This window comes from Crotalus tigris, unplaced genomic scaffold (genome assembly GCF_016545835.1).
Source record: "Crotalus tigris isolate CLP2741 ecotype Arizona unplaced genomic scaffold, ASM1654583v1 scf7180000019068.10715455, whole genome shotgun sequence".
Taxonomy (NCBI): Eukaryota; Metazoa; Chordata; class Lepidosauria; order Squamata; family Viperidae; genus Crotalus; species Crotalus tigris.
Window position 1 is genome coordinate 4,106,742 of NW_024097358.1, and position 19,631 is coordinate 4,126,372.

The 19,631-nt window shown below is 41.2% G+C and overlaps 1 protein-coding gene across 3 annotated transcripts in view; it reads right to left on the reverse strand.

Moving 5' to 3' along the window:
- The window catches only part of EFL1 (elongation factor like GTPase 1), a 50,716-nt gene that overhangs the window by 18,496 nt on the left and 12,589 nt on the right, over nt 1-19,631 (reverse strand). For all 3 annotated transcript variants that reach the window (XM_039358969.1, XM_039358970.1, XM_039358968.1), the window contains exons 13-15: nt 18,621-18,772; nt 16,741-16,919; nt 15,424-15,559 (exon numbers count right to left, since the gene is read on the reverse strand). In XM_039358969.1, the coding sequence (XP_039214903.1) occupies nt 15,424-15,559; nt 16,741-16,919; nt 18,621-18,772 (467 nt within the window). The remainder of the gene's footprint in view (nt 1-15,423; nt 15,560-16,740; nt 16,920-18,620; nt 18,773-19,631) is intronic.

The following is a 19,631-nucleotide window of genomic DNA, read 5'->3' on the forward strand; positions in this document are numbered from 1 at the left end:
GAGATCAAAGAAACACAGGCAGTCCTACCCGTGGTTTTATTTGCCCAAATGACAATGTAACTACTAAAACCGCCGAGATGGAACACATCAAATACTTTTAGTAAAGAATGTCTCAATGGCTGATGCTGTTTCACCCTGGAACCACACTGCTTCACACAGTGCTATCTGCAATCAAATAACAGATGTATAGATGGATTGTGGGATGGGTAAGAAGGAAGCAGAGAAAGAGAGAGAGGTGAGAGAGACAGCAGGTTCACAAGAGCTAACAGAATTCATTAGCAGCCTTCCAGAGAACTGAACTGTATGGTTAGTGGGATTTAACATGGGCATTTTTGGACATCAAATGTATCCTGCATCCTTTATGTCTAACATACAGATATTGGGCAGATCATGGAGGAATCATGTTCTCTTAGGATACATCATCTTTGTTTTGAGAACAGTTTCATGACCCCTTCTTAATTAATAGCAATAAAATAGCACTTAGACTTATATAAAATAGCACTTAGACTTATATACCGCTTCATAGTGCTTTACAGCCTTCTCTAAGCGGTTTACAGAGTCAGCCTTTTGCCCCCAACAATCTAGGTCCTCATTTTACTGACCTTGGAAGGATGGAAGGCTGAGTCAACCTTCAGCTGGTCAGGATTGAACTGCTGGCAGCTGGCAGAGTTATGGAAAGAAAGAAAGAAAGAAAGAAAGAAAGGAAGGAAGGAAGGAAGGAAGGAAGGAAGGAAGGAAGGAAGGAAGGAAGGAAGGAAGGAAGGAAGGTAGGCAATAGCAATAACACTTAGACTTCTATACCGCTTCATAGTGTTTTTATAGACCTCTCTGAGCAGTTAACAGAGTCAGCAAATTGCCCCCAACAATCCGGGCTCCTCATTTTACCGACCTCGGAAGGATGGAAGGTTGAGCCAACCTTGAGCTGGTCAGGACTGAACTATTGGCAGTCAGCAGAGACACAGTACATAGACATGCCGGAGTAGATCAACGTTGGGTTTGTTCACCACATTATACCATAAAGCCGTGGTTTGCCAACCATAATGGCAGCACATGGGACGACAAAATCAAACAAGCAACTTTATGGTCTATGTGTCAATCTTGTTCAAGATGAAGTCAAGCTGGGGGTGAATATGAGAATTTAGATGTCAAGATCTAAACTGATCCAGTTAAGTTCTTAATACAAGCCAAACTCATTCCCATCAATCAGCTAATTGCTCTGAATGCAGGCTAGGAAAACAAATAAACAAAAAGAAGAAGATCATCAGAAAGAATGCTACTGCAAAGTTGAATTCTTACAGCTATCAATGAATTTGCCTGCAAGTACAGAATGGGTCAATAATTGGATAGGATCGGATTATTAAAATAAATAATAAATTTACTTTACAGATTCTGGCACATATTCCAAACCAAGCGGTGTCCTTTTTTAATTTAATTTAATACTGTGCAGCATTCCAGAGTCAAATAACCTTGATGTTACTAAACATAGCTCTTCTCTTTTGCTTGCTTGCCGAATAGTTCTCAAAATTAAACAGTTTTCTGACTCACAGCCAGGCCAGTACAACCCCAAAAACACTTTCACAATTTCAAAGACAATTTCCCCTGGCTGAAGGTGAGATTAAAAATATACTCTATGGAGTTCTTTAATCTAAGAAATTGCAAATCTTTGGGGAGGAAAAGAAACATGGTTTATGGAAGACAGAGTTTGCCCAATTCATGTATCATAGAAAAAGTTATCTGCTCCAGAGGGCAACAGACTCAGACCCATCAGAGAGATGAAATATCCCAAGATCTAATAACAGTGAGTACCTGCCCACTCTCTTCCTCAACAGAATCCCGTTGACCGTGCTTGATCATGGTGCTTTTCCTCTTGATGTTACTCTCAGTTTACCCAACTGGTCCCTCCAGAGGGAGTTTTACAAGCAAGTGGGAATCAGTAAAAAGACAGAGCAATTCGATTCAATTTGGAATATAACTGGAAGGGATCTTGGAGGTCTTCTAGTCCAAGCCCCCAGCGCAAGCAAGAAACTTATACCATTTCAGACAAGTGGTTGTCCAGTCTCTTCTTAAAAACCTCCAGTGATGGAGCACCCACAACTTCTGGAGGCATGCTGTTCCACTGGGAAATCAATTATAACCTGAGAGTCCAGAAGAAGAGGATTGCAACTATAAATGATATTGTAAGGACCCACCCCACTTTGCATCTTAAGAAGACAGAACTCTTGGAATATTTCTTCCAACAGGCATCCTTTATTAAGAGAAAATGGTTGCAGGCGTTCTAGCTGATGGCCCCATTGTTATGTGTAGTCCTTTTGGTGGTATCCACATTCAGTCCCTTTTGAAGTTGTACCGAAGGAAGTGGGGGCCATAAAACCCCTTTGTTCACCCCCCTTCCCTTTCATCATATGACAGAATCCAGAGAGGGCAGAAATGGGGTTTTCCATAGTCGATAACTAGAGATGAAATATAACTGGATTCTGACAGATATTTCACAGTGGCATCCAGGTCCCCACCTGGAGAAAGCACTTGCCATATTAATACTTTCAGCAACTTGTCCCAAAGATGTTTCCCCCCCCCCCAAAAGGCAAGGGGTCTTTGTTTTTCCTTGAAGACATTTCGCTTCTCGATTCGGAACTGAAGAGGCTTCTTGGAGAGAAGCGAAACGTCTTCAAGGAAAAACAAGGACCCCTTGCCTTTTGGAAAAAAAAAAAAGGCAACTTTGGGACAACCATGACCTGGATGACTGAGAATCTCCACACATGTCAGCAGCTTGTTTTGACTTAATGACCATGTGGTAAAAGAGGGGTGTGGGAAGAGCTGCTTGCACAGGTTAAACGGATTAGATGTAGAAAACAACAACAACAAAAAAAAAAAAACGTGAAACAGCTGTGGACGGTTGGCAGAAGCTGGCGTTCTGCAGTCTTGATGCTGCCACTTCTGATGCATCTGCTTAACTTGCTCTCCAGGTTCGTAATCAACTTAGACTAGGGCCCTGGGGAGGCTGCAGCCAGCCACATCATGTCATTGAAATGCTTGTGGCCACAGCCCTCAAACCGAGGACGATGGCGGCTTTTCAAAAGAGACCTCGTTGCCAACTGTTTCCTTTACATGGTGCGATGTGGTCAAAACCGCATGGTCTTTGAGATTGCTTCGGTCTTGGGGAACGAGCTTAACAAGGAGAGCCAAGGGCCATACAGTCTGCAGTCCTGTATTTTTTTTCCCCCTTATTTTAATGCTGACAAGGTTTAAAAGAAAAGCATGTGTATCCGTGGGGAATAAATGCACACGTGCATGGGTTTTTGAAGACCGATGTCAAAATTTAACCCCTTTGAGAGAATAGCCCCAACACTGGAAGTTTTTAAGAAGAGACTGGACAGCCATTTGTCAGAAATGGTATAGGGTTTCCTGCCTGAGCAGGGGGTTGGACTAGATGACCTCCAAGGTCCCTTCCAATTTTTTATCATCATCATCATCATTGCCATGATGGTGCAGTGATTAGAATGCAGCATTGCAGGCAAACTCTACCTACTGCCAACAGTTCAATCCTGACCAGCTCAAGGTTGACTCAGCCTTCCATCCTTCCGAGGTCGGTAAAATGAGGACCCAGATTGTTGGGGGCAAATGTGCTGACTCTGTAAACCGCTTAGAGAGGGCTGTCAAGCACTGTGAAGCGGTATATAAGTCTAAGTGCTATTGCTGTTGCTAAGAGTGGTGCTTCAATATGCTTTGATGAAAAAGTACCCGTATTATCACCTTGCATTTCATCATTGCATCAAAGCATCAACTTCATGATTTTAGCAACCTCTTCATCAGAGGTTGCAGTGGGTTACTTAACTAATAAGCTGAACTAACAAATTAAATTTTATGGATGCTACATTATGTAGGTCAGGTGACAATCTTCAAACTGCATGAACATTTTCACACTGAACCTCTTGTTAGTTAGAAAAAAGAAAGAATGTCTACTCGTGACAGCAATGGCATTTTTACTTACTATACAAGAATTTTAAAATCATGATCTGTTTTACTAGCCACAATGATGTGATTCAAACATAATATTAAGCTATAACACTAACTCAAAAGCAAAGAAACTCTGTTGGCTGAGTTACATGCGAATCACCTCCTCTTTCCAGTCTTAATAACCTTCAGTTCACTCAATGAATCTCACAAGCAATTACATATCTCAGTTCTCGATTAAAAAGGCAAGTTACAAAACAACTCAATGTTATTAAAATTCTAAATGTCATTATCTTCAAGTACAACCTTTAAGGAATAGTGCTGCTAGAAGCTTCAAAAGAGCAGCATATAAGCATTCGCAATAGTTTTAAATCTGGGGTATCCGTATAGCTGTTCTGCACAAAAAAAGTGTTCTAAAAACATATTTTTGTTTTAAGAATGTATACCCCACCTTTCAAACACAAGCTTCCCTGAAAAATAGAACAGTGCAATCATTTTTAATGAAGCAGAGTTATATCATCCTGCTGGCATTTTCTATTAATAGATCGATCGGCAAGAGGAAGATTTTCCCAAATAACACATTTTTGGTAAATCTGGGTTATGTTTTATTGTGATAGAATTATGATGTGAGAGAGAGAGAGAGGGAGAGAGAGAGAGAGAGAGAGAGAGAGAGAGAGAGAAGAGGGAGTCAAGCTATTCTCCAAAGCACCTGAAGACAGGACCAGAAGCAACGGATGGAAACTAACCAAGGAGAGAAGCAACCTAGAATTAAGGAGAAACTTCCTGACAGTGAGAACAATTAACCAGTGGAACTACCTGCCTCCAGAAGCGGTGAATGCTCCAACACTGGAAGTCTTTAAGAAGAGACTGGACAGCCCTTTGTCTGAAATGGTGTAGGGTTTCCTGCCTGAGCAGGGGGCTGGACTAGATGACCTCCAAGGCCCCTCCCAACTTTATTATTACTACTATTATTATTACTATTATTATTACTACTGCTGCTATTATTATTATTATTATTATTATTATTATTATTATATATTTGATATATATAATATTCACAATCAAATTTGTTTAAGCAACACAATCCTAACAGGTATAGGGCAGCTTTCTTCGGACTGAACATCGCACTTGCCCACAGAAGTGATAAGTTAGGAGGAAATCATACAAAGAAAGCGAGGTGTCCCTGAAAAAAACAACAACTTGTAATTCATTATAAATTCATTAAACAGATAACACTATCCTTTCCATTTCAGTAAGATTTTCCTGCTGCCCTACAGAATATTATATCAAAGCGCTGACACTGCAGGTGGCCCGTTCTGCAGTAGGTAAAGGATAAAAAAGAAGGGTGATGGAAAAACATCAACCCGTGGGGATTTCTAACGGACGTTTCATCTTATCGGGCACCCACAAGCTTTAGTTCCTTCACCTTTTCTCATTTAAAAAGTTACTGGAACTGGAGGGAGAGAGGGAGGAGGTTCAGGAGGGCTTACATCTTCCCTCCAGCAAAGGGCAGCTTGAAAGAATCAGGAAGGAAGTGGGCCATTTTTTATTTTCATTCTGTGCTGCTTGCAGTCCTTAAGACAGAGAAATGTTGGATATCTTCTCCATTTCAAAACAGATGTGGACAGAGCACAACCCTTGCTGGAAGTCTGGCCCCCACAGAAGGTCAACACCTCTTCTCAAGCACCCCAATAATTAGAGAAAAGCAGATTCTGAATTGGTTAGGAGTGGTAGGGGAAAAAAAAAAACTCTTGTTGTAAGAGGAGTTTGAGAGTAAATGGGCTGATTTAATGATCACCAATGAAGGCAAATATATGCGTCGCACGATAAGGTGGCAGGATCCAGTTTGGGTTGGTCACCAGGACCAGAGGTGGTTTTGTCTTCTGAGCTTTTGGACTCATGCTGGATCCCATCCTCAGGAGCTCCAGCACAAATCCAAAAGTATAGAAGACTAAACCTCTGATCCTGGTGGGCCCAGACTGGATCCTGATTTAATCATCCAAAGAAATGACTAGTTTCCATTTATTGGATGTATTAAACAAGGAGAGGCTGGACAGCCATTTAGAGAGGGGTCCCCAACCCCCGATCCGTGGACTAGTACCGGGCCACGGCATGCCAGCAAGTGGTCCGCACAAACAAGCAAAGCCCCATCCATGAGATGCAGGCAGCACACAAAACCACGCACTCTCTGATCCATGGAAAAACCTCTCTCCACGTAACCGGTCCCTGGTGCCCCAAAGGTTGGGGACCTCTGATTTAGAGGGAACACTTTAATTTTAATTCCTGCATGGAAAGGGGTGGACACGATGTCCTAAAGAATCCTTCCCAAGTTGTACGTACGTACGTAGTGTGATCATCCCAGTGCCATTTTTTGCCTTCCGCCCAAAACATTTAGTCAGTGCTTCTCTCTACCAACGGCAGAAAGGTGGGATGCGCACTAAAATAAGAGCAGCTGTCATCACATTAACACATGCAATACAAAACTTCCCCTGGCAAAACTAGTCATCAAAGCAGATTAAAATACCAGCCTCTGACGAAATACTCGCAGCCTTCTCCTTGAGGTGCCAGCGTTACAAGCGATAGCACTGAACTGGAGACAATGAGAATAGAATAGAATAGAATAGAATTATTCTATAATGACATTATCTCCATTCTTCCTTCTTGGGGCTGCCACCTTGGGTGTGCATCACACCTTCCATTTTCCACTTCTGTCACCTACTCCATTCCTAAGTAATGGGAAGTGCCATTTCTCGAAAAACGGGTGGCAATTTCACTGCCCCACCTCCCTCTTTTTTTTCTCCTTCTTTTTCTTCTCCTTAAATTCAGGGAGCAAAGCCGATTTCAGTACAGTCTCACCCACCGAAAGGACACCCAGAGCGATCTTCCTCCCCACAGAAAATACGTTCTGTTCTATTCTATTGTATTCTGTTCTACAATCTGTTTGATTCTACTCTATTCTAATCTACTCTACTCCTATTCTATTCTATTCTATTCTATTCTATTCTATTCTATTCTATTCTATTCTATTCTATTCTGCAATCTGTCTATTCTATTCTATTCTATTCTATTCTATTCTATTCTATTCTATTCTATTCTATTCTACTCTACTCTACTCTACTCTACTCTACTCTACTCTACTCTACACTACACTACACTACACTACACTACACTACTCTATTCCTTAATAGAAACTATTCAAATTCAAACGGGCAAGCTGAGGACCTTTTATTAGCCATGCTGGCAGAATATAACCTCTGTATTTTGCAAAACTCCACATCTCCCCTTGTATAAGTAGGAAGCGGTGCTTTAAATCCTGTTTAAAGGCTTCCCGGTTGCCACAGGCAGTTGGAACAGATTCTCAGTCTGATGAAGCAGAGCTCTTAAAACCTCCAAAGATAACATGATTGAAAGGCACACACAGACATTACTGGCTGTTAAACTTCACAGGGACAGTACCCAGCAAGAAGTGTAACTCAACTCCCCAAGCCTTCAAGTCAGCAGGAAAAACTGACAAAAGAGCAACAGCTTTAACTGGGCAGAGCTAATGCCCAGATACAATTCCCTTCTGAAATAATAGCAAGGGCCACCAAAGCTTGATGTTTTAACTGCCCAAAAGACAGAAGAGGGGGATGAAATTCAAATGCCCGTGATCGTGCCTTATTTTTTCATTTTGCAGCCACGAAGGTTAGACCTAAAGACGAAAGGTGGAAGGTAAAGGGGACAACAAACAAGGAAGGATGAATAGTGCTAACCAGAAGGTGATTCAGGACACCCAACCATCACGTAATTGAAGGGAATATATGTACCTAAAGGGTTCAACTGTGGGGTCCTTGACGCTCTCTGAGCTTGGCTGTTTGCAAACAAATCAAGCTCAGAGGGCACCAAGGATTGCACATAAGCCTTTAAGCCTGCACCAAAGACAGCCCAAAAGCAACTGATTGCTCTTTGTTTTGCAACCAAGGGCTAACAAAATTATCCCCTTCGAAGAGAACCACAGCTGGTTCTCTTTGTTTCCCACAGCCTGTTGTTTTTTCCCCTCTGCACAGCATGTCACTGATTCGCAGTGCCCTCTTGCGTTCATTCGCCTGTCCGTCGAAGCCGAGACGCATCAGAAAGCCGGAATGGGCCTCAAGCTGGCTTCTTTTAACAACCCAACTGCTCAACCACAAAGTGCAAAACGAACCCAAATCTTTGCATAGAAATGTTAGCTCTAAACAGGGCTCTTCAAACTTGGCCCTTCTATGACTTGTGGACTTCAACTCCCAGAATTCCTCAGCCAGGCATTGGGGTGTGCAAGTTGTGTGAACTCAAGACTCTGTTGTTTGTAACCACTGTTTATGACCTTGGGCCTAGGATGAACGTTGAGCACCTTGGAGGAAAAGGGGATAAAACACAACATACCCCAATTCTGCAAGAGCCCAAGCAGAAAATGATGATGACAATAACGTAATAATGCACTGAGTTACTAGCTCTATAATGAAACCACATGTGATTTTAAACTTCTGCACAGCCCTGCAGGACTAAAATTGATATTATGTTGAAATGATTTTAATCGTTTAGGAAGAAACATATTTACTTTGACAAAATTAAATAAACTAATCGCTAGAGCACAGGAAGATTCTCCAGGCTAAACTGCTTCAGAAATATAAAATTGGTCCCATTTTTATCCTCCCTTTCACTGCTCAATTGCTCATCCTCACTAGCTTGTTATTATTATTTTTTTGGCATATGTCTTAAGAGAGAAAACAAAATTACATTTTTTTTTCATCCTTTGCCTTGAAGATACCGAACTATGTGCTTTTTCTGTGTTCATACTTCTCTCTGCCCGATAAATGCAAAATACAATATATGCTACACCTGTTGGATTTTGTGCTGGTCTCCAATGGCTGGTTTCCTAATGCTAATTTTTGCAATTATTTATCCACAACCTGCAATAAAAGCAGGTGGAAGCAGCAAAAGGGGGAACATACTGTTAACTTATCATGTCAGCATTCACCAACTGGCTTTTTTTCTTGAAGTGTCAGGATTACAAGCTCCCAAAATGCCAAGGCAGCACCTCTTCAATACATCATTTTGACAGGACTGAGATGTAGTAATGTGCAGTTATTCAGCTCCAAAGCAGGGAAATAAATCCTGGTTTTTTTTAACCCTCTACTGCAGGGGTCCTTAACCCCGGTCCGTGGACCGGTACGGGGCCATGGCATGTCAGCAACCGGTCCGCACAAACAAGCAAAGGGATGCAGGCAGCACACAAAACCACAGCCCCTCCAGTCCGCGGAAAACCCTCTCTCCACGTAATCGGTCCCTGGTGCCCAATAGGTTGGGGACCTCTGCTCTACTGGATCTGCCAATAGGAGAAACAGGCACTCTCTCTTCTTCTTCTTCTTGTGCCATATCCATTATTGGACATTGGCGATCATGTTGGCGATCCTGTTTTTATCCGCAGCCGCACGAAAAAGTGCTGCTGAGTTTTGTCCAAACCAGTCCCTTAGATTTTGAAGCCATGATGTTCTTCTTCTGCCTGGACCTCGTTTGCCTTCCATCTTTCCCTGGAGGATTAAATGGAGTAGGCCGTATTTTTCTGGGTGTCGCATCACATGTCCGAAATATTCTAATTTTCGTTTTGATGGTTTCCCTTGGCTTTCCCAGGCGGCTTATCACCTCCTCATTTCTGATCTTGTCAACCCAGCTTCTACGTAACAGCCGCCTGTAAATCCACATTTCAAATGCTTCTAGTCTCTTCAGGTGGCCTTCTGTCCGAGACCAACTCTCTACTCCGTAGAGCAGGATAGAAAAAATATAGCATCTGACAAGCCTGATTTTCAGTCTTAGACTCAGGTCGTGACTGCAGAAGACACTCTCGCCGAATCCAAAACAACATCCCTGTTTCCAATTCAAATAGCTGTTCAGTGCATCCTGACTGTGAAGCCTAAAATGTGTTTTTAGAACAGTTCGTTTAGAGAACATTCAAAGTTACGACAACACTGAAGAAAATGATTTATGAGTGATTTTCACACTCATGACCCTTGCAGCATCTTCATGGTCACGTGATCAAAATTCAACTGCTTGGCAACTGACTCATCTTTATGACGGCTGCAGTGTCCACAGGGTCACGCGACCCCCTTCTGTGGCCTTCTGGCAAGCACAGTCAATGGGGAAACTAGATTCTCTTAACAACTGTGTGACTATGTCAGAATCCAATTATATTTCATCTCTAGTTATCAACTATAGAAAACCCCATTTCTGCCTTCTCTGGATTCTGTCATACGATGAAGGGAAGGGGGTGAACAAAGGGGCTTTATGGCCCTCACTTCCTTCAGTACACTTCAAAGCGACTGAATGTGGATATCACCAAAACGACTAACCATAACAATGGGGCTATTACCTTTCATGTAGTTCTCTCTGAAGTCTCCATCCAGCCGGCAGTAAGGAAAAGGGGGTGGGAGTGTAATGCATGAGAATGTCGCTGGAAGAAGGGGGTGATTCGGCGGGGCTACTGGGGAACCCCTTAAAACCTTGAATGGGAGAGCTTGGACCCCAAGTCCTGCCTAGAACGCCTGCAACCATTTTCTCTTAATAAAGGATGCCTGTTGGAAGAACTATTCCAAGAGTTCTGTCTTCTTAAGATGCAAAGTGGGGTGGGTCCTTACAGACTAACTTAACAACTGCAGGGATTCACTTAACAAACGTGGCGAGAAAGGTTGTAAAAATGGAGCAAAATCCACTTAACCAATGTCTTGCTTAGCAGCAGAAACTTTGGGCTCCACTGGGGTCTACGTCGAGGTCCAACTGCACTACATCCCTGCTATAAAGTGTAAATGTGTTTTTGTACTTTCTCCAGAATTGGTGGATTTGGGGGGGGGGAAACCCCACAACCCAGTAAAATTATGTTGTACGACAGGCCAAATTCATTTTTCATAGATGCAGAAAAGATCTCATCAGGCTGAAATGCTCACAACATTTAACCTTAATAGACTTATAAATAATGCAGTCAGTTTCGTCCAACCCGGTTTTATGCCCCCAAAACCTCCCCTCATCACTCTGCTGTATGTTCATTATGAATTAAGGCCAATTTTCTTCTAAATGCACTTAAAAACGTGACATGATTTATTTGAAGTGCAACACTGGGAAACGTTCAAGAAATGATGCTTTTGGCAGGAACTGGTGGGAAAGGGCAAAAAAGAAGAACACAAGGGAGCAGCAGTGCGACAGGACCAGACTACAGAGATATGGGGGAAAGAAATACGATTCTATCCTCCTTGTTAATGGAAGTCTAAGGCAGCTATCAACAGGCATCTGTACATTTTCAAGAAATTCCCAAAACCACAAATAAAATTTAAGACAGTGTGCCTGTGTGTTTTACCAGAGAAGACAAAAGCCAGTTCCCAAGGTTGTCACATTCTAGTGGACAAACCCATGGGTGACAGGGCTATGTTTTCTACTTAAATTTATGAGCTATGTCTGCTGTCTGAGATCAGAACGATCTTCACTGTTGTGAGATCTGTGCTCAGCAATATCTTATGTTGGGTCAACTCAAGGGAAAGGACACAAAATTAAGAGAAAACAAAATATAGGGCTGGGGGAAACGATGGCTGACTTTCTTTCTTTCAAAGGAGCAATCTTGATTTGTTTTGTGAACTCAAGTGGTCTTAAAGATATAATTTGAAGTCACACCCAAAAATGGATGGAACCCAATGCTGGCCATCTCCTAAAACATCTATGGAGATTCTTCATCATCCAGGTCATGGCTACCCAAAGGTGCTTCTTGTTGTTGTTTTTTCCTTCTCATCCGCTTCTCATCCAAGAAGCTTATCAAGAACCTATGAAGCTTCTTGGATAAGGAGTGAAACGTTTTCAAGGAAAAAACCAAAACAGCCCAGTTGTCTTTTGGAAAAACTCTTTTGGGACAATCTCCTGAAATATATTTTTTTCTTAAGTCTATGACCAATAAAAGTCTCCTCAACGTTCCCGTCCGATCCTTGCAGATTTACTACCATGTTGTCTAATGAAGAGCTTCAAAGAATTTGCAGCCTTACATCCATGCGTTATTTCATCCCTGAGTTGGTCACGTAACAGTAATAGATGTGGCTGCTGAAATTTCTTATTGCTGATTCAGTGTAGTTATGGCTATTGTTTGCTATAGCTACATGGAACCACTAAGCAGAAGCAACTAGTTACCAACTATTGCTGAGTAACAACAATAACAACGTTTTGCTATCGTCTTCATGCTCCATTTCTGGGCTATCTGGAGATAGCAGCGGATAGTAACAAGCAGCCTAACTGGATGGGTCCTGTTTCCATCCAATACCGTTCTTATATCGTTCTGACTTAGAAAAAGAATGAAGGATTACAGAAACAGGAGAAAACTTGACTGTTAGCGGCTGAATTACACATATGGAAATATTGTGCACATAAGTCTTCCATTAACGTAAAATCTAAAATTAATTTCGGCTGGCCTGGCACTCACCAACAGAAAGTTGTTTATATTTGTATGCTGAGCATAAAAAAGAATCGAGGATTCAAAGTAAATCCTAATAATATACTCCTGCATATCTGTCACCCAACCTATTAATTGTCTACCTTTCTTTCTTTTGGTGATTTATTAGTTCAAGTAATGATCCACTCCAAAAAAGCCATATTCCAAACTTCAGCTATCAAGAGTCTTGACAGAGAATTAAGAATCTTGATCATCTGGATCTCACTCAGCTGTCCCAAACCTATCAAGATGCCTTTGATAAGACACTGTATCAGCCTCAGACTTCCAGAAGCCAGTAAAATTATTTTATTCTATCAGCAGCCATCTAAAGTAACAAGAGACTATGGCTAACTTCTTCTGTATAGCAACCCCCAATTTGAAACCATATTTTGCTCTTGGATGGCAAATCCTGGTTTCTTTTAATCATGACTTGCTTTGATTCAATTCAGAATCTTTACATTTCCCTCTTCCTATTTTTTGCAACTGTCCATTTCTTCTGGGTAATGGTGGAAGAAATGGATAGACCAAAACTGATTATGAAAGGCATAAATAAACCTTGCTTACTGGAAAGATTAACTCTGTATGGATCAACAAAATTCATCAAATCTTGATTTAGTGTTATGTGCAGATGCAGTCACTATAGCATTTCTTGAATAAATTATATAAGGACTGCCTGTATTTTGCATGAAGTTTAAACACAGAGAGACTGTGTAAAGGATCGGAAAAATAATGTGTGATTTAGAATCCAAAATAATGATGAGAATAATAGCACAACATTCAAAATTGTTCACGTGGAAAGTTATCAGTCCAGATTTATGTAGACCATCCAAGTAAGAAACTTTTGCTGGCATCAATTGTAGCACAAGAACGATAAATACGTTCTTGAATAGACCAACACTGATTATGAAACGCGTAAAATGGCAGGTCTATAAAATACCACTGAAAGATTAAAGCACGTCTTATGAGGAAAAAAAAATTAAACTTTGAAAATGTTTGGATAGCTTAGCGATGAAAACAATAGCAAATCCATGGAAGACGGGACACAATAAAAAACAAATGTCTCCACTCAAAATCTGATACTGAATCAGCATTAAGCTTCCCCAAAGGTCACTGGCTGTTTTTTTGGCTTTTTAATTCATCCTGAAAACAGTTACCACTTACAGATGTTTTAAATTTTAGAGACCGATGCACACATACACCGCAAGATGGAATATCCAGTATCTCTCCCTGCAAACTAAGAATTGCCAACAGCATTCCTCTTTTTCAGAGGCCTTGTTTCCTGCTGCTGCTGCTGCTTCCTCTTCCTCCTCCTCTATTTCCCCTTCTTTTAAAAATATTATTGTACAAAAACAAAGACACAAGAAACACTTGACGGAGTGATGGAACTGATTCGTTTCCCCAAAAGACAACCCCAGATGAGGTGCTTGGAGCTGCCTGTAGCTAAAAAATAGGAAAGACCTCCTAGCTCACGTCCTGGTGACTTCATGGATATATTTTGGGCTGGGCTGTTTTGGTTCTGACTTTGACTATCATTTCGTTGCCTTAACTTTCCCCCACTACGTTTTGGAATGAAGTTGATGGGATGCCAGTACTTTGCCTGGAGAACGGATGGAAGCCCAGCTGTAGGTGAAAGATTTTTTTTGAAGCATCAATGCCTATGCCAGCCCAGCTCTAAAATATTAAACTACAAGACTGTGTTTAAAATCTTGGTTTTTGGGGGAGATGCAAAAAGACAATCTATCATTTATCAGGTCTTATAAATCCAAATTCCAGCCAATATTTTTTTTAAAAAACCCAGAAAGCTACTAAAAGCACGAAGTTGTCCCAAAAATACCTAATCAAAACCAGTTTTGATAAAACCGTGCTGATATTCATAATTTTCTCCAACACTGATGAAAAGAAATGAGAATCGCATGGTTTCCGAGGTAGCGTTCTCAAATCAAATGGGTTGGGGGGGGGGGAAAGACATCTGGAAAGGATTTCAAGTTTCCATGGTAAACAAGGAATTGGAAGGTAAATTTAGTTTCCCACATCTTTTAGAAGGAAGTACAAATTTACTTCTAGAATACATAAAACAGAACAACAGACATGGAAAATGCAGCGCACAATTCACTTTAAGTACTGTATATAAGGAACTGGATCACTTTCAATGCTTGTGCTAACATTTAGCCAAGTTTAGAGTTTCCTCTCTGTTCAATTACTGGTTACATTAGCTCCGTGTCCTTCAGATGCATTAGGACTACAGTTCCCAGAATTCCTAGGCAACACAGACATACTACGGGAGAACCTGGGTTAGATAGCAAGCAGCTGATTCACTCTGAAATCAGTTACAATGGTACCTTGGTTAATTGTTCATTGGTTCCGGGAAGTATGATGAGTACCAAAACCAATGAATACCAAACAAATTTTTCCAATAAGGAATAATGCAGTGAGTCACAAGGCAAGTTCTAGCTTGCCAAACAAACGATGAGTACCGCGACAACATTTTTCACATCACAATGCATCGGGTACCAAATTGATCTGTTTCAAAGCACCCAAGTACCCAGGTACCACTGCATTTGATCTTGTGCAAAGTTACCCTACTACCCTTTGATCGTGAGAATTTTCATTACCACTTTTAATTATTTGGTTAGGCTGTATGTTGTCCTGATTAATTTTATTATAAGGATTTTTAGGGCCAAAACATGCTGGGAACCTTTCTGGCTAAGGGACAGCAGGGGTATTTATTGTATCCATCCAAAGAGAGTTTTCAACTAGGACAGTGTTTCTCAACCTTGACAATTTTAAGGCATGTGGACTTCAACTCCCAGAATTCCACAGCCAGCATTGCTGGCTGTGGAATTCTGGGAGTTGAAGTCCACATGCCTTAAAATTGTCAAGGTTGAGAAACACTGAACTAGGAAGAAGTCGTGGGTTTGTGGCTATCATTAAGACTTGCTCCAAGAACATCTATCTTGAATGTGTGATAGTCATGGAAGACACAATAGTTCACCTACCAAGCACATTCCCCGAGGGCACTTCCTGTAATTCCTCGAGCTCTCTCCCCATTAATAAGTAGAGATCCTCCAACGTGCAACAAGCTAAATGAGGCACGGGTGGCAGAGCATCAGCAGGAGAACATCCCGGAGGAAGCTAAAGGGAAGAAGAAGAAGAAAAAATGAGCCACACAAGAATTGCTGATTCCTAGCAGACTTTGGCACAGCTTCTCCCAAAGCAGGTGTAACTTACATGAACAAACAAGGGTTTTTATTCCGAGAGAAATGGCAAGGGAAAGGGGAATATTGTCAACCTTGGCAAGTCTAAGGTTGCCCACCTAAAGGTCTACTCTAAGGCCAAGCAGTAGATTTTATCCTTGCTTCTATGCAGGAGAAATCCTGCCAGTAAAGGAATGAACATTAAATTCTTTTTTCAAGTCAAGTTCAACCCCATGATGAATATCTTGGTTATATACAGTCACTTTCTTGGTAGCGACATGAATGTGCTTGGTCACTGCCTTATCTTGAAATGCTTGTTTGATTTCTCAAACTATTTTACAGCCCTGGGATATCCTGGTGGTTTCTCATGGAAGGTCTAACCTTGTTTAGTTCTTTGAAATTAGCTAAGATAGCTAGGGGCTGCCTTAGAGAGGACCCATGAGTGAATATTTAGGGGGGGGGGAAGAGCTAAAAGGAATTGTTTACCTCTTCCAGGGCCTTAACATCCATTTTATCCCTTACAAGTCCCAAAGCTCCCTTCAAAACAGGGACTTCATCTACTTTTGGAGTGTTGTCCTCAACTGCCTGGGCCCTCAAAAAGACAGTATATTCCTTTTTTGGGTAATATTGTATTGGTTTTCCAATTTTACATTTGAGTATTTAACAAGCAACGTGGTGGCGGGGTTAATCAATAATTCAATAACCAAATCTTTAGTACAAATCTCAGGTTACACCATCAAGTATTTCTTCTCTTTTTCCCTTAACATTTACTCTCTCACATTCAAGCTAGTACATTTCTACTTGTATCGACCCAATAAACACATCATTATTACATTTATCGGTACATTTTTAGCTTATCCACATCTTAATTAGTCTTCATGAAACACTCTATATCCTGTTATTTATTTTTAACTATTTTTTAGTTTCTCATCAATATTCCAGTTAACCTTTAGTATCCATAATTTTCAATTTTCAAGAAACATACATCAGTATATTCCTGATGCAGATCCAAGTCATCGCAAATAACGTGGATTCTTACTTTAATGTTCAGTCATAGGAAAAAGTGAAGTTCACCCTAATAAGGAAAACGTAAGCATCCATAATATCTCAGCCGCTTACCTTGGGCAGTGACTCTGCGGGGTCATATTTTGGTCCAAGGACAAAGAGTTTTTGCCCCTTTTTCACCACACCGCTGAACACCCTCGCAAAAGCAATGAAAGTTTCTTTAGTTTCAAACTCTTCTCTCTCAGTAGCTACGAGGTTGGTCTCTGATTGAATCGTGGGCTGCTGGTGATCCCCTGACGGAGGAATAATATTCCATGTTGGATATTGGAAAAGTGATACTGTTCTGTTTTGTCAATGAGGAATAATATCCCATGTTGGACATTGGAAAAGTGATCCTGTTCTGTTTGTCAACGAATGGCTGTCGGAAATGTGATATATGTTTTGAAAAAGGCAATGTTTTCTACTAATCAAAGGATGCAGCTTTGTGCGTTATTAGGGCAGAAATTTTGTGATCTCTTACAATAATAGCTTGTACTGCTTATATTATAGTAGTGAATTCACTGGTAAACCAGCAAACTACTGATAAATATAAAATGTATGTATAAAACTGATTGTTGGTATGTGTCTTTAATTTTTTATACTTTTTAGTAAGATTAAATATTGTTTAATTAAAAAAAATATTAAAGAAAAGAATTCGGGGGGGGGGAAAAAAACCCTGATTTAATGGCAGATTTTGGCAGAGTGGAGACGAAACGCTTGCAGCCAAATCGGCAAGCTCAGCCCAACTTCCAAACCCATCTCAAAATCTGATTTAAGTTTGTGTAGTCCATCCACAACAGGATGGACATTACAACAATATATTTCTACCACTTCCAAGGTACCGGCATCCAGACCAATAAAGAGAAGCAAATTTGGGACAGGACCAGTGTACGTGCTAGTGACTATATTTAATTGCCATCACAAGCATGTGAAGCAAACTAGATTTATTTTCGCTCCTGGGTGCTGCAAATGAATTTTACAGCGTTCACTCACAAGTTAAGTATCCAGGGAGGTTCAACACAAGAAACAAAACGACAAAATTGTTGGCGAGCACCATTAACCATCTGCTCTGTAAAACAAAAGAGGCTTATTCCCACAACCAGTTCACAGGCCTGCTGGAGAGAAAAACAGGCTACCCAAATGTACTTCTAGCAGCAAACTGCCATGCGCCAAATTTGGCCGTTGACACGCTATCACGATGTATATGCTGCAACGTTCCCAAAGCCAGTTGGACCATAGCAAGAATTTAGGGTTAGGAGAAAACTGCTGCCAGCAGCCTCTAAGGCAGTGGTGGCGAACCTATGGCACGGGTGCCAGAGGCGGCACGCAGAGCCCTTTCTGTGGGCACGCGCGCCGTCGCCCCAGTCCTAGGCCTTCATCTGGGTTTTATAAAACCTTTTTGCTTTAGGCCTCCGCTGCTGTTTGCAAAAAAAAAGGTTCAATCAGTCAATGTCAACTTCATGCGGGGAAAAAAAAGATTTCACAAAGTTGGAATTGATTGAACTTTTTAGTCCCACCCAGTCTGCTGTTACCACCGCAGCCATGCCCACCTTATGGGCCATACCCACCCAATGGGCCACGCCCACCCGGCACTCGACGATGCATAAGTGGGTTTTGGGTTGCAGTTTGGGCACTCAGTCTCTAAAAGGTTCGCCATCACTGCTCTAAGACATTGCTTGGCAATTTCCAGATGTGTGGGCTTGAAATCCAATACAGAGGTTGACTTTGTTTCATATCTACTGCCAGAGATAACCCTCTACAGTTACCATTTATCTTCTAGACCAGGGGTGAGGAACTACGGCTCTTTTATGACCTGTGGACTTCAACTCCCAGAATTCTTGAGCCAGCATGGCTGGCTCAGGAATTGTGGGAGTTGAAGTCCACAAGTCATAAAGGGGGCCGTAGTTCTGAGCCTCTGTCCTAGATGAACAATTTATTCCTGATCTTTCTCTTACCTCGGTTCTCTTCTGCCTCTAAAGTTGGGTCTATCAAATTTCCTCCAATTCCCTCAGATGCTGACTCTTGCTCCTGTGTGGCCGCTAACTTTTCAGCACGCCGCTGCCTCACACGCTCATGTCTTTCAGCTATCTCTTCTTGTGACAAAGGCCTGTGTACCATTGGGGACAACATGAGAGTTTTGAAAGGCGACTTTAATTTCCTAATTACAGATTTGCACACTAGCAAGGAGAGTTTTGTCAGAGCATGCACAGTCTTGTTGCGCTGAGATAATCCAGGAGTAAACACAGTAAACAGTGGTCTATATTACATGGTGGTTTATCTTATACTATCTACAATATGATACACCAGGAACAATATACATACATGTGTTAATGCAGCAGGCTCCAACACACAGCAGTTACAGCAGGAAAACGAAAGACAGAACACACATCTGCGGAGCCTTCCCTTTTATACAAGGCTCTTAAAGAGATACAGACCCTGCTGAGTCATTCCCAACATTACATCATATATCTCACACTACATAAGCTGGTTAGCTGTTAAATTATTACCTTGAGAAGTTTGAGAAACAAAATAATTAATGAGTGGCTGGCTGATATAACTTGAATAAAGCGATTGGGTCGACTGCAAGAGATTCTAACTTATATCAGTTCTTATAGTCACTACTACTGATTCTGCAAACCTGACAATTCTGACTAGCAGCCAGCATGTAAGAAATAGATGAAAACTGAAATTAATTCACTATTTAAACAATATTTTTAATTCACCAAGCGCAGAAAAAATTGTTCTTCCCTTACAACATCTGTCATACATTTCATTATTTTGGAATGTTGACATCTCCCTGGAAGGGAGACGTTAAATATAAGGGCTAGACAGGGAAGTCAAAAAATTATGAGCATTAACCTGCAAAAATGTAACATTTTCAGGCCCAGTGATTCAAAAGTGATTAACAGACAATGACAATAAATATATAGATCTTTCAGAAGAATCTGATAATCAAAAGTATCCAA